The 16,428-nt window shown below is 41.9% G+C and overlaps 1 protein-coding gene across 1 annotated transcript in view; it reads right to left on the minus strand.

Moving 5' to 3' along the window:
* Positions 1–16,428, minus strand: part of LOC124795830 (protein spire homolog 1-like) — a 679,725-nt gene that overhangs the window by 170,414 nt on the left and 492,883 nt on the right. Inside the window, exon 7 of the mRNA XM_047259913.1 lies at positions 1,961–2,203. Coding sequence (XP_047115869.1) covers positions 1,961–2,203 — 243 coding nt within the window. The remainder of the gene's footprint in view (positions 1–1,960; positions 2,204–16,428) is intronic.

Below are 16,428 nucleotides of genomic sequence, written 5' to 3' on the forward strand. Positions count from 1 at the left end.
GGCGTGGCAGCAAATAGTGTACTAACCACCGTTATTTGCTGTTCATTTAAATCCAAAAAAATAAACGAAAGACTGTCAGTCAACGGAGAAATAAAATTAATGAGGAGTCTAACGGAACCAGAATATTTTTTTCTAAAAAGGAATATATTGTAACATTTCTTGAACGCATGTGATAATCCTACAATTAAATCTTTGTATAACCTTTATTTGTGTGCAGTGTTATTGTGTAACTGTTTATGATCTCTGAGAACGAAATTTGTTTTCGTGGAAGTTGTATGTGAAAGCTGTTTGATCTGGTTCTCTGGGAAAGGCAGTAGACATCCAGCAGAGCTTAAGTGATTGTGGGCGGAAGAGGGTGGCTTTTGTGGCTATGGATTCAGCAGTAATCCTGTCACGTCTTGTGTGACGAAAGGCAGCCCGCTTTAAATGTAAAAAAGTAAGTACAGCTGAGTAGGAAAAAGAGTCCCATAATGTTCGAAGACAGCATTGGTGGTGTGATGATGATGATGATGATGATGATTACGTTGTTTGCGGGGCGCTCAACATCGTTGTCATCAGCGTCCGTAAAAGTTTCAATCTGTCCATTTCGAGTCTCGCCACAGTCCGAATGATGATGAGATAATGATGAGATAATGAGGACGACACAAACACCCAGTCCCCAGGAGCAGCAAATTTCCGACCCGGCCGGAAATCGAACCGGGGATCCCGTGATCCAGAGGCAGCAACGCTAGACACTAGACCAGCAGCTGCAAACACAATGGTAGTGGGCAGCTCGACACACATCGATTAAGCATCTAGGCGTAACACTGCAACGCGATCTGAAATGGGACGAGCATGTACGGACGGTAACAAGGAAGACTAATTGTGGACTTCGGTTAACTGGTGCCTCATAGTGCGCGAGTGAAACGGCGCACTAAGCGGAAACGTACTCCAAAGTTGAAGTATGCGGGACAACACGATTCTTGTAAGTAAAACGTCTATATTGCACATATATTCACCATGGAATTCGAACGATATGCACGAAATGCAATGCCGCGCCCAGCCCGTAATGAAACGGTACCACAGATGTGAATGATGTTCATCAGAAACTCCAGAGTATGCAGCATCCAATTTTCTTATTTTCGGCAAGCTGAAAGAGCATCTGTGGCGGAGGCGAGACATTCACACAGCTGTTTTCGACTGTTTCTGTGACCAAGGAGCGGATTTTTACCATTGTTGAGGAACTGAACGATTGATGGAACGTCAGGACCGTTATTTAGAGAGTCTTGACGACTATGTTGAAAAATATTGTAGAATATGTAAGGTATTAGAAGAGTTTTGCTATTTGGGCAAGTAAGAAACTGATAATGCTGATTGGAAATAGCAAGAATAACGTGTCTGAAAGAGAGAAATATTTTAATATCTTCTACAAATTTAAGTGTTGATAGGACACATCTTGAGGCGTTAAAGAACCGCGAACTTTCTATGGAAGAAAATGTAGTGGCTAAAAACTGAAGAGGGAGGCCGAGGGTCGAATACAGAAAGCTGACCGAGCTAAATGTTTGGGAGGGTGGGGGGGGGGGGCAGTAGTTGTACAGAAATGAAGAGGTTTTCATAAGATAGGTTAGCATAAAGCGCTGCATGAAACCGTCTAGGGACTGAAGACGACGACTGCGAATACAACGACAACTTGTAAGCGCCCATCAGTCATCCCATGACACATTTACCGATGAGAAATTATTTACAATAGATTATGGAACAGCTGCAGTTCACCGTTTAGTGAGACTTGGCATCTGTACAGAATCTTCTCAATGTCCCAAAAGATTATGAGGATGGGACCAACTTTATGCAGTAGTGACAAAAATGGATTCAAGAGAGATGGGTTTCATAGACAACCACTTACACTGTATCACAATAACAGTGTTATCAGTTGGGCGTGCAGCTACAACAGAAGTCCGAGATAGAACAGACAAGTGCATACCTTCCTGAGCGGCGGCCTGGAGCGGATGAACTCGAGGATGATGGCGTGCGCGTCCTTCTTCACCCTGTGCGGGATGTCGCCGTCCACCATCACCTTGTTGAGCTTGTAGCGGCGCGAGCGGATGTCCTCCATGAGCATCTCGTAGGGCGTGAGCTCGTACTCTATTGGCCCGCGGCTATAGTTCACCTTCTTCAGCTTGACGCCGTGCCGCAGCTCGTGGATCACCTGCACCCATAGCCGCGCCTGCAACACGACACAGCACAAGTTAGCGCCGTGACATTCGACTACCCGCAACACGCAGAAGCCTGCATGCCAGCCTACACACTACTTTAAGCGGCGCTGTCGTCTGCCAAATATGGTAAGCCGAAAACGCCACACCAGCTTGTCATGCAGTATCATCACAACGAATATTCTTCTATGAGTAAATTCTACTGTTCATCCAAAAAATACCCGGAATGCCGCCGCATAAACATTATTTCTTCCAGTATTTCAGGCGGAAGATATAGAGTCCAAGAAGAAGACAAAGTTTATGCGCCTGCATTCTCGAAATTTTGTAGATTAATTCTTACGCAGCGAGCGAAAGCATCAAGATGCACAATTTCTACTAAATCTCAATATGATGTAAACACTAAGCCATTCACGAAGGATTTGTTCAATTAAATGCACTTGTCACGTTAATTCTCTATAAGACAAAATCCGAGTTTGTGCTGTGTCTCTAACGGTCTTGTAGTCGACGGGACGTTCAACCCTATCTTCCTACCTTCCTTCCTTCCTTCCGGGCTTTCGACTGTATTCATCATTGTTTTCGCCACTAAAGCATCTATCTGTCAAAGAAGTACCACAAACACGCAGGTGTAAGTTACATACTCCTACTGTGACCAAAAATTACAATGGCGCTAACGGTGAAACATCTCATAGCGTTTTTCTCTCCATCATGATGTTCAATATGGTACATATTCCCACACAGTCACAGCCATTACAGCACTCCCTACAGTAACTTATGTATGTACAAAAGAAATACACACAAAGTTTTAATTTTGTCTCTTACACGATGAATTACATGTTTCTAAAAATAAAATAGCTCTAATCTCCGAGTTCCGACCGAAGTTCTCGGGAGTAAAGTAAATAACGGAACAGGTAGGCAACTCCGATTCATTTACAATTGGAAACAACTCTATTCCACTGCCAGTTCGCCTGGTGTTGGTTGAAATCGTGTGTCTATAATGGGACGTATCTAAAATAGCCCAATATACTAATTCGAGTAGTGGGGGTTGGGCTGTTAGGAGAAGAGACCAAACAGCGAGGTCATCCGTCCCATTGGATTAGGGAAGGAAGTCGGCCATGCCCTTTCAAAGGTACCATCCCGGCATTTGCCTGAAGCGACTTAGGGGAATCACGGAAAACTTAAATCAGGATGGCCGGACGCGGGATTGAACCGTCGTCCTCCTAAATGCGAGTCCAGTGTGCTAACCACTGCGCCACCTCGCTCGGTTTCGAGTAGTGAATGAAAACTGAGGAAAAAAATCATATGCACTCACACGCTCTCAGATCGCTCGCATCCTGTGCAATCGACAGTGACGTAATTACACTGCATATGTCCTTCCGCACCCATAAACAAATACTCTCACACACACTAGGCTTTCATATCTCTTGTCATCGTCGTCGTCTTCTTATTACTAATGGGGATTAACCATCTTCCTACTGCGTCTTCACCCCCCTCTTCTTCCTTCGGACCGGACGAAATGGTGCAGTGGTTAACACATTGACCCCGCATTCGGTAGGACGACGCTTCAGATTCCTGTCCGATCATCCACATACAGGTTTTCCGCGATTTCCTACATTGCTCCAAGCAGATGCCAAAATTGTTTCTCTGAAAAGGGCATGGCTGATTTTCTTCCTCATCCTCTTTTAATCCGAGTTTGTGCTTCGTCTCTAATAACAGCATTTTTGACGGGATGCTGGTTCAAAAATGGTTCAAATGGCTCTGAGTACTATGGGACTGAACTGCTATGGTCATCAGTCCCCTAGAACTTAGAACTACTTAAACCTAAGTAACCTAAGGACATCACACACACCCATGCCCGAGTCAGGATTCGAATCTGCGACCGTAGCAGCAGCGCGGCTCCAGACTGGATCGCCTAGAACCGCACGGCCATCGCGGCCGGCCGACGGGATGCTGAACTCCAATCTGCCTTCCTTCCTTCCTTCCTTCCTGGTTGCAGTTTAGTATTTTTGTTGTTGTTGTTTCATATTTCTTTCTATCCACATTTTATTTCCATGTCTCTCTGTATTATTTCCTCGTGTACATATAACTCATTCCGAGCTTCTTAACACTCTATTAAATCTCTTCTTGCCCATCCTTTATCCTCATAAAAATTTCATCTTTGTTGATTGTATTTTGGTGTTACGTGTCTTTTTTATTTGTCGATCTCTCTCTTTCATATAGCAGTAACGGTACCGCCACAGTATTATCTAATTGAATTTTTATACGTTTTCGAGTTTCGTAGATTAAGTGCTCTTTTTTATTATTACACATATTGCTTGAAATTCGTGCAGCTTTTCCATCTATATCATTAGCATAATTGTAACCTGTGTCTCACTCTCAGTTTGTAATAGGAGGTATTTCTTCAGTTGCTTTGTTCGTAACTAGAGTTTCCGGGCGTATTGGTATATACATTGCAAGGCCATATCTTTCATTTTATGTCATGAATTTTTTAGACTGTATTCGCCGATGACATTGTAATTCTGTCAGAGACAGCAAAGGACTTGGAAGAGCAGTTGAACGGAATGGACAGTGTCTTGAAAGGAGGACATAAGATGAACATCAACAAAAGCAAAACGAGGATAATGGAATGTAGTCGAATTAAGTCGGGTGATGCTGAGGGAATTAGATTAGGAAATGAGACACTTAAAGTAGTAAAGGAGTTTTGATATTTGGGGGAGCAAAATAACTTATTATGGGTCGAAGTAGAGAGGATATAAAATTTAGACTGGCAATGGCAAGGAAAGCGTTTCTGAAGAAGAGAAATTTGTAAACATCGAGTATAGATTTAAGTTTCAGGAAGTCGTTTCTGAAAGTATTTGTATGGAGTGTAGCCATGTATGGAAGTGAAACATGGACAATAAATAGTTTGGACAAGAAGAGAATAGAATCTTTCGAAATGTGGTGCTACAGAAGAATGTTGAAGATTAGGTGGGTAGATCACGTAACTAATGAGGAGGTATTGAATAGGATCGGGGAGAAGAGGAGTTTGTGGCACAACTTGACTAGAAGAAGGGATCGGTTGGTAGGACATGTCCTGAGGCATCAAGGGATCACAAATTTAGCACTGGAGGGCAGCGTGGAGGGTAAAAATCGTAGGAGGAGAATACACTAAGCAGATTCAGAAGGATGTAGGTTGCAGTAGGTACTGGGAGATGAAGAAGCTTGCACAGGATAAATTAGCATGGAGAGCTGCATCAAACCAGTCTCAGGACTGAAGACCACCACCACAACAACAACAACAACAACAACAACAACAACATTCGCTACGTATCTGATTTAGCCTATGTGCTGCTAAGTGGTTGTCGTATTCACTTTCTTGTATTAATTCTTTATCATCTGCGAGTCGTGACACACTTAGCTTAGCGTGTCTATCTTATTGAATTCATGGATAACTACCCGATTTCTAATTTTTACTGGCGTTCTCAAAATGTATGTCGAAAATGTGGATAAGAAGAAACACCCTGTCGCAGATATTGAGTGATTTTTACGTCATCTCTCTTTCGAAGTGTATGTCACACATACTTATTTCCACAGCCCCTCTGACAAGCGTGTGTGTTCAAAGACCTTGTGCTTAATCGGCAACAACACATTTCCCTACATTTCTTTTTGAGTCGCTTATGTTCAATACAGTGCTTGGGAAATTGCTCGAATAGACTGTCCCACGTAACTGCTGCCACATCCATACGGAATATTGTAAACGCCCCGGACTCTGATGCCATGACTGTCCTTCACAGGGCGGAATATCTGATTTTCTAAAGCGGAATACCTTTATAAGCCTGTGTCTGAGATTAATGGAATTTTACATGACGCTGATCAATAGAACCGAAGGAACGTCCTGTTCTGATCTTCTTGTGAAGATTACTGGAGCTTGCGTTTTCCGGAGAGAATTAACTATATTTAATGCGACTGAGAACCGTTTTGTCTGAACACAAAAGTTACATGATTTATATCGGGGCGTGGATGGTTCTCGTCCGTGTACTTACAGATTGTAATGTGTATTGTATAATACATTTTGATGGAAAAAAAATCATTGACACGAATGTAATGGTCGCAGTGGGCACTTACTGAATCATTTACGCCTGTGTCATTCTGTTCTTTTTGACGGCCGATTGATTATGTCAGTATCCACGATACTGAGTATTGTCAAAATCTTTGAGGTTTAAAGAGAATTAATGTGACGAGAGCATCGTGAACATTTAACACAACTCCAAAGCTACTCTTCTGACGAAATCTGACAAGTAAGTTACTTTTAAAAAATTAAAAAAAACTCATTCCTAGTCGTTTTGACATTTATCAGCGACACAGAAAGTGCCAAACTGTGCCATTTTCGCAAAAAGGAATGAACATAAATAAAAGCTAGGACATTTCCGTGTTTTAGCGTTGTAGGTGCAAATCTGACGCGTCAGGAGCTGATATTAATAAGAGAGTCGATACCACAGAAACTGACGATGCGAACGATTAAACTAGAGAAACAGCCACACTCCTCCAAAATTTTCAAGTATTTACGCTGTGCTCTGTCCCATAGATATGAAATGACAATGAACTCTCACGTCTATTTTTTCGTCTGAAGTGCAACGACTGCAGACCGTCACAAAAAGTAGCATTTTCGTTGTAGTTTGTAAACCATCACGAAAGATACCTCATGTTCGCTAAAATTTAAAGTCTATGGTACCACGCTCAGCATACGACGTACATAGTTTGAAGATCGAGAGAAGAAAGACAAACCTACGTTTGCAGCATTTGTGGATTTAAAGGGTACTTCTGACGCTGGTGACTGGTCTAGATACTCTGAAATTTTGAAGGTAGCAGAGATAAAATTCAGGGAGCGAAAGTATCTACGACTTTGTACAAAAACCCGACTGCAGCAAGAAGAGTTGAAGGGCACGAAAGGGAAGCGGTGGTTGAGTAGCGAGTGAGCCTGGGTTGTAGCCTATTATCTATGTTATTCATACTGTACAGTGACCAAGAAGTGAAGGAAACCAAGGAGAGAAAAACGGAAAGGGAATTCAAGTTCAGAGAGAAGAAATAAAACATTTCAGGTTTGCCGATGACATTGTAAGTCTGACAGAAGTGGAGACGAACTACGAACAGCATTCGAACGGAATGGGCAGTTACTTGAAAGGTGGATATAAGATAAACAACAAGACAAGTTAAACAAGGATAATGGAATGTAGTGCAATTGAACGAGGTGTTGCTGAGGCAATCTGTTTAGAAAATTAGCCACTAACAGTAGTCAATGAGTTTTGCTATTTGGACAATAAAATAAATGACGATAGCCGAAGTAGAGAGGATATAAAATGTAGAATGATTATAGCAAGAGAAGAATTTTTTGAGAAAGAGGAATTTATTACCGTCTGATATAAATTTAAGTGTCAGAAAGTCTTTATCTGAATGTATTTTCTGGAGTGTAGCCCTGTGTGAAAGTGAAATGTGGACAATAAGCAGGCCAGACAAAAACAGAAGCTTTTGAAATGTTGCGATACAGAATAATGCTGAGGATTAGATTGGTAGTTTGAGTAACTAGTGAGGTTGTGCCGAATCTAAATGGGGAGAAAATAAGTGTGATTAAAATAAAGGATCTGTTGATAGAACACACTCTGAGGCATCAAGGAACTGTCATTTGGTAATGAACGCAAATGTGGGGCTAAAAACAATAGAAGCAGATTTAGACATGAATGCAGAAAGCAGGTTCAAACAGACGCAGGTTGCAATAGTTATGCAGCGATGAAGAGATTTACACACGATAGAGTAGCTTGTGGATAGCTGCAAAAAACCATTCTTCGGACTGAAGACCAGAACAACGCGGTAATTCAATAAGGGCAATAATGTTTCGTTTTAATGAAAGAATTAAATGAACTCTTGTATTTCATACGACCGGCTCCTTAAGTCTATGTAAAAGGCAAGGAACTGACATAATTTGAAGCAAAGTGAGGGATCACTGGGTAACTTTCCGATGGCGACTCTTCCACGTGGACTGCCTCCCTCTTTGTTAGCAGGATCGAGAGACATGCGACAGGTGGCAGCCGTGAGGGGAGCTAATCGGGATCCTAACGACTTGCACAAGCTGCTGGGTCTAATGAAGACCGACTCACCGCTGACAGCATCGCTAGTAACAGCCCGTGGACTGTGGACTGTGCACTTGTTTCTCTGTCCGTAACTGTGCAGCAGCAGGCGGTGGATTACGCGCGGAGGCCAGTGCCCTATGGTGAATGCAAAGAGGCGTGCGGAAATGTGGAAAATTCGGTTATCTTTTCCTTCAGATCCTCTCAGCTTAACTCTTGGATCTATGATTTCATACTTGTTGTATGCCAATCAGCTATAAATAACGATACAAACATGTAACTGACATAAGACGAACGATCGTTTTTCCGGGTTCTGTTGTCACTTCACGGGAATAATATGAGTTTAGTGTTAGGTGGTAAGGGGGAAGGGAGGGGGGGGGCATAAAATGTTTCATTCTCAAATTTTACCAGGAAGCTTTCAAATCGATTCTGCGCACTATCGATTGATTACTGTATGCCTCTTCGAATTTCAAAACATCCCGCCTACTGTAATATTTCAGTCTTCTTACGCAACAATGTGATGTTTAAAATAAAAACAGACGACAGCCTTTGTCTTTCTAATGTTTTTTCCTCGCTCAGATTTCTGAGTTTTCTGCTTACCTTCATGCCAGTAAGGTTTTATTGCTTTTTGGTTTTAATGACATTTATGTGGTTTCGCATTTATTTTAGAATTCAACGTCATGACAACAGGACCTAGAGGACAATGGCGACTCTTGCTAAGAGAACGAGCTCTCTAATTAATATCCAACCATAACGAAACTCATTTCGTTTTATACGACAGATAAGGAATGAAATACAACACTGGATGCTTTTATGTCTTCTCTTTTTGCATTATTAAAATTATTTCACCTCTGGAAATGCTTTCCGGAAATCAGAGAGGCACACAGGCACATCTGTATCATAGCTCGGATCCCGTGTTCAACTGCAGCCCCCCCCCCCCCCCCCAATTATTTTATATGAATGCCGCTTGTGAGGCCGGAGGAATGGAAGTGCATCCAAAGCGCAAGAGGACTGTTAAATCGCTGAAGTATTTCTATAAGTCTGGTGAGTAATTTTATATGCGTCACTACATTTATTTATATAACGAAGTGAAAATTCTCGATTCCACTTAAAATTTGTAACAAATAACGATCTGCTTGTGTTGTCGCAAATCTGCTGATACTTAAAGTATCTAGCCCTTTTTTTTTAAGATTTCTTGAAACCTTCAGCTGGCATTCTCTTTATTTACGATTGTACAATGCCGGCCTTAGGCCATTTGCAAGTATTTTATGGACGATTTTTAAGTAGCAGATTATGTCACATACGTCGTTGCTCCTATGAGATAATGTTATGCTCATAAAATAATTCGAGGTGTTCACGCTATTTTAGGAGTACGTGCTCTCCAACTAAAAAATCGTATACAAAATACTTGAAAATGGCCTAAGGCCGAAATTGTACAATCGTACAGGAAATAAAGAGAATGGCAGCTGAAGGCTTCAAGAAATCTTTCAAGAAAGTCATCGCAGCTGCGGACCTTGTAGCATTGAGAACTATCCAGCTCTGTATTACATAATCGGAAATAACCTTTTATTTTAATAGCTGAGATTCCATTCTACCTTTGTTTCAGCACACGTATGACCTACGAGGCAACATCAACAGTACGTGAGTGGTACCTATATGACAGCTTCTCTTGTTCGCTGAGTCACAGCTGCGAGGCTTAAAAAGGTTTTTAGCTATCTGTCTAGTGTCGTTCTACATTCTGATGTACAGTGTTTACTCATTTCTGAGCATATTACACTGATACGCCCGACAATACGAGCACTTTATTTAGATCTGCCTGCTATTATGCGGTATTGTTAGAACCTCATTAATCGCAAAGCAGCTGCGCGGTACGTATGGACGACAGTTGTCCGACTAAGAAGGTTTACTAAATTGCAATGCTATTATCAACATGCATTAATTACCAACTGAGAAGTGTAATAGTTATACACTTCGTTTTTGTCTTTAGACATTCGTGTAACGCATTAAATTTCTGCAGCGAGGTTCGTGCTGAAATCCGAAAAGGGTCTGTGCCTTAGCGAAATAATCCATTCAAACAGGTATTTTAACAATTAACTTACCATCAGTTCTTCCATTTTTATTCGCGCTTAAAAGCTGAACAGGACAGTGTGTTGTTAACGTGGCGTCGTAGGACGAGGAAATGTGAATTAGGAGTCGGTGCTGGGTATTTTTCTTTGGAATGCTACTTTAACCGTCCTATTTATAGGCCGATATTGGCGCACGGGTATAAACTTACGTGAAAGAGCAGTGGTGAAAGGAACGTTCATGCTTTACCTCTGAATCATCTCATTCCCAACACTACATTTCAGGAGGATAGCGTCAACATCATACAAATAACTGAACTACTACCATAAATACATAACCAAGATGGGTTATCACAGACAGTTTTTGGAACCTCGCGACGAAACGCGAAGATAACACATGTAATCTTGGTGTTGCATGCTATAATGCAAATCATCTTGTGCTTTCGCGGACACACTTAAGGTTACGGCGTATACGTCAATGTTACTGGCTTTGAGATTACGTTGTGCATTGCATATGATTTTTGGAGCAAACTAAGGTTACATTTTTCTGTCGCTGTATTGGAACATTTTTCTTTTCAACTGCAAATAACAGCATATTTTACACATGCCCAACGCAAAGTACCACACAATCATGACAGCACTCGAGAAACGAAGAATGGTGAATAAATTAAATCACCCTGGCAGAGGTTGAACAAGGCTGCCACGCTCGTCACCATTCCACGTGCTCAAGCTGAATAAGTTTATAGAATACCTGAATCGCGAATTATATCAAGAACCTGCTGAAGGAAGAAAGCGTGGATAGTTTCTTTACTGTGGTACAATATTTCGATTTTCCATTATTATGTAAAGAACTGAAAGATACGCGACGCAAGGTATTTGGATTAAATTATGCCGGGTGATTCAAAAAGAAAGAACAGATTTCAGCTGTTTATTACACACAAAGTATATGAAATAGAAACATATTGCACATGTCACTGGATAGAGGAAGGTTCAACGTTTTGACACAGTTGCGCTGTTGGTTGGTTGCAGCAACACAGCGACTACATTACAAGAGAAAGCACTGTGACACGAATGTCATACCTCGACACGCTGCGAAACAGCGTGTGTCCTGAAATTCACGAAGGTCCTAATTATTTCATTTTTATGGATGACTGCGCCCAGCATCACATTCACCTTGAGGTGCGGCGTTTACGTTGGACTGGAAGAGGTAGACAACAATATCTTGTTCACTGCTTTTGGTCTCCTAGATTACAATAAACTTTGCAATTTTTCTGTAAGGGTACCCAAAAGAGTCTTTGTCCCATCTATGGCAGTCATTCTTCAAAATGAAAATGTGTGTGAAATCTTACGGGATTTAACTGCTAAGGTCATCAGTCCCTAAGCTTACACACTACTTAACCTAAATTATCCTAAGGACAAACACACACACCCATGCCCGAGGGAGGTCTCGAACCTCCGCCGGGACCAGCCGCACAGTCCATGATTGCAGCGCCCAAGACCGCTCGGCTAATCCCGCGCGGCACTCTTCAAGAGCTGAGAAACTGAGTTGTCGATTCAATAAGCAGGGACCTGCTGACTCATATGTGGAATGAAATTGACTATCGTTTCGATGTTTACTTAGCGACACATGGTGCTGATGTTGAGTTCACAGTATAGCTTTTGTGCGAAAATAAAACTTTGAACCATCCTCTGTCCAGTGACATGCGCAACGTGCTTCTACCTTTCATTGTTTGTCTGTAATAAACAACCGAAATCTTTTCTTTCTTTTCTAATCACGCTGTAGAACCTAAAGTTACCATTTCTCCACTTGCTTTTCACCTCTTGCCGTTGTGTCTCGTTGCACCGGTTTTTGCTTTATCCATGAAAGCGTTATTTACGTAATGAGGTTTTTCTTTTCATACAGTCTGGAGATTATGTCCTTTTCGCCGGTTTCCCGCTTCAGAGCTCTACGTGACACCGACTGGATAAGCGGCCAACCCGTCTGCAACCGCAACACGCTTTCCGCATTGAGCGAACACCGCGGTTAAGCCATGACGCAGAGCTTGAGAGAAGTCTCCTGTGGTGAAGAAAAGTGCTCCTGTAATCACACACAGGCGTTTTCCTGCTGTAACCATACTTGTTCAACACTAAGTGAGAGGACTTGCAATGCAATGCAATGTCAGCTATCGACGCCAGAACACTAAGTATTCTCCTTTACACTGAACAAATTACGTAGAAGCAACGTCATTCTGTTCCTTGTGCTACGTTGCGGAAAATCAATGTCACATACAGAGAAATTAAAACGATATCAGTCAAACTTAACCGAAGTTACTCGTGTTAACAGTTATATTAAATCCGTCCCGTTAGCCGCAACTAAAGCGCACAACATAAGGCCCTAAGCGGAGGAAGTTGATTTTCGGATTGGCCACCAGCCACAACTCTATTTCATGGAGAGAACATTACATTTTTCTGTTTAGCGATTAGCTGTTCACTACGTAAGTGTGTTAACACATTCCAGTGTACCACAGTGATTAGAAACTCTTATCTTGCGAACGCGAATAAATTACCAAACTCGCACAAAAAAGCTTTTGATTCTCATTTTGTTAATTCCTGCGTTCTGACATAAAATGTCAACGGTAAAGCAAGCAATAAGGGCACGTTCGCAATCTTTGAGAGGCAGTAGAAGATACAAGCCACGGATAGATTTAATTTAGCTGTAGGTATCTTCTCACAGAAACTTATACCTTCATGAACTGTCGTAATTGACAAAGAGACAGCTTTAATAGCTCATTTATTTATTTTTTTAATTTTTTTCACTGGGATGCGTCGAGAACCATGCAAATTATATAAATTATTGTCGAAACAGAAGGGACAATACTACGAATCTGATACATGGCAAAGACAAACAATATAGTTTCTCTTGAAACAATAGAACGTAAGACAACAAATAGAGCTACACACAAATGTAATTCAAAATGCACAAGAACTAACAAACTTACGTTAACTGACAAATACCCCTCCCTAAATAACGGAAAAGATTCGAGGAACCTCGCATCTTGGCTAACTGACTCAAAAAACAGCTCAAGAATTTCAGAGGCGCGGCACAGAGGGCATGCGAACTACGCCCAATCCCTGAAGCCCATACTGCTTACAAGCAGAAACGGAACACAATCGGTAAAGCTCAGGCGTGGCTATACTCGTACATTAACCGACAACAGACGCAAACCAGCTGACCTATGGAAAACCTGCGTAGTCTTGGTACAGGTAAAATAAAAGATGCAGCTGATCAGACTGAACAAACCGAAGGACTATATCAGTACTTCATTTTATCTACAAACACAACTGGACCGCAAATGAAACAAAGTCTTATGATTTCTTCATGGAGATCAATGACGCCAACCACGAAAAATTGCGTCTTGACCATGTTATTGGCAATACAATCGAAGATTCATCATGCGTATCACGTCACGATCTGCTGAACACTGTAGCGTCACAGTCAAAATGATGTAACTTATGTTTGACCTCCTATGGTCCACAATAACATATTTTCTGTCACTGCTTCACCGTGAGTGTTTTTCTGAGGAATGAAGACAGGGACTCGTCAAGCCAAGCCACTATCCAAGTAGGACGTTGCCACAGCAGTCTGTGATCACCCATCTGTTTGCAATCTTCTGTCACTGCCAAAGGCCTTAGCACGTATGGAAGTTGGCGAACTATTCACTAGGCTTGGACAATTTACTAGTCACGCTCAGATATCTACCAAAAAGTTCTGACAGATCAGTTACACAGAGTGGACGTTAATAAAACCGACAAAATGCACCGACGGAGTTCTGACTGGAAATGGAGGAAGAAAGGTCCTATGAACACGTGTCCGGAAATGACTCGTTGCCACGGTAGATGGCGCTGACGAATGGAAGTTCCTCCGACCACGTGCCGTGTGTTCTTTGGGTGTTGCAGGTTGTGATAGACGGGGCGTACTGTAAGCAGCAGAGTGGTACGGTATTCATGTTGGGAACAAGCAGAGATGGCGTTTGCGTGCGGCCAAGCAGATGGAAGCGGTCGAGAGGCAGCACGACTATACCAAACAGGTACAGTCACAGACAACAACCACATATCACAACATTTCAAGCCCTCTTGGGCGTTTGTGTTAACAGACGAACGTGCAGGGAGGCGGCGGACAGTGCGTAAACAGATTTGGAGCTTGCTGTAGGATTTGTCTCAATATCCTGCACAACCCGGTCCTCCAAATCTGTTGTACGCACAGTCCGCAGCCTCCCTGCGCGTTTGTCTGTTCACACAAACGCCCAAGAGGGATTGAAATGTTGTGACATGTGGTTGGCGTCTGTGACGCTACTTGTTTTGGTATAGCCGTGCTGCCTTTCGACCGTCTGAATCCAGATACGAATACCGGACCATTCTGCTGCTTACAGTATGGTGCGTCAATCACAAAGCCTACAACACCCAAGGATAATACGGCGCGTGGTCAGAGAAACTTCCATTCGTCAGCGCGATCTACCGTGGGAACTATGCACTTCCGGACACATATTCATACGATGTTTCTTCCTCCAGTTCCAGTCAGGAATCTGCCCCTGCAGCTTGTCGGTTTTATTAGTGTCCACCCTGTATGTAACAGATACCACCGGCACGCAGGCAAGGCAGGCTGGAACCAATATAGAACAACACCATCCCTAATAAACAGATTCAAAGTTAGAGAAAACTCAAAGACGGGTAACATCGCTTTCAGAAAAAATACCGAATAAGTAGCGAAGAAGTCCATCCCTAAGAATAAAGCGTTCGTTGGAAGTGTGTGCTAGGACGAAATTTGTAAATACTCGATGGAGAACCGCAGGAACGTACTGAAATTATACTGATGACAAGCTATAGCAGTCAGTTAATTACTTTCAACATAGATCACGTAAAAAAACACTAAAAGTAAGAAATAACTGGAAGGAATTTTGCGAGAGTTTAAATGCGAGGACACCAATTTCCCCTGAGTGAGAAACAATTGAACGTATCCCTACGATTCAGATACAGACGTCGAGCCCCATGACTTTTCCGATTAGTAAGACGGAACATTTTCTCAAAGTCTTACAGCTGTCTACACCTCGCTGTTAGTAATACTAATGCAGATGTACAACATTTTGCTTGGACAAACCAGCAACAGTAAGCGAACTGAATAAATTTGGACAAGTACGGCGTCGGATCCTGACAACATCCATTAACGCAGGCTATATAATTTGACAAGACACGAGAGAACTCACCCGTGCAGTACTTAGTAAGTAACTATTGATCTACTAAGAATTCATGGTGTCTCTACTGAAGTAACAATAACGTCTTCCTCTATCCTGTACGTTCTCGTTAGCTCATTAAAAATTAACATCCTTCTCTCCAAACAAATTTTCAGTTCCCAAAGCTACATACATCCAAGTAATTTCTAATTAATGTCATTTTATTACTGTTTGTCATATTAAAATTGTCACTTCTTAGTTAACAATGATGCATTCAACTTTGTGTAAAACCCTAGTTTGATGTAAGAGACAGCCTGAAGGCCCTGCTCTGATCGGGTTAAACAAATAAATAAATTTCTGAAGTGACATCACAGTAGGTAGAGATTCATTACATCACTGGCCAAAGCCGACTGCGAGTGTCTCAAGTTCCTCTTGACTAGGCCATTATTTGTACATCGTTTACATCTCCTTAGAGTTTCTTATTCTGAAAATATTTCGTCCTTGTTACCACACACAAACAATAAATACAACAACACAGAAGTGAAAATGATACGTTACTTCGATTATGTAAGCTAATAAGTGGCAGCGATTGCAAACTCTAAGGAACAAAAACGCTCAGCCGCACACCAACAAATCACATCTGAAGTAAAGCTACGTATTATAGTAACGGCGTATAACGGATATAAGCTAAGGGATTCCTGAAACTGACTACGTGCTTATGGTTTTAACCTAAACTCTAATGGTTTTGGAGAAAATTTGTCTGCGTCAGATGCACAAATGAAACTAAAAAGACATTCTTGCCAACGCTTCTGCCTGACACACACATGCAAGGAAGGTCAGATGAACTGCTTAAATATAAACACATGCACAA

This window comes from Schistocerca piceifrons, chromosome 4, assembly GCF_021461385.2.
Source record: "Schistocerca piceifrons isolate TAMUIC-IGC-003096 chromosome 4, iqSchPice1.1, whole genome shotgun sequence".
NCBI classification, from domain to species: domain Eukaryota; kingdom Metazoa; phylum Arthropoda; class Insecta; order Orthoptera; family Acrididae; genus Schistocerca; species Schistocerca piceifrons.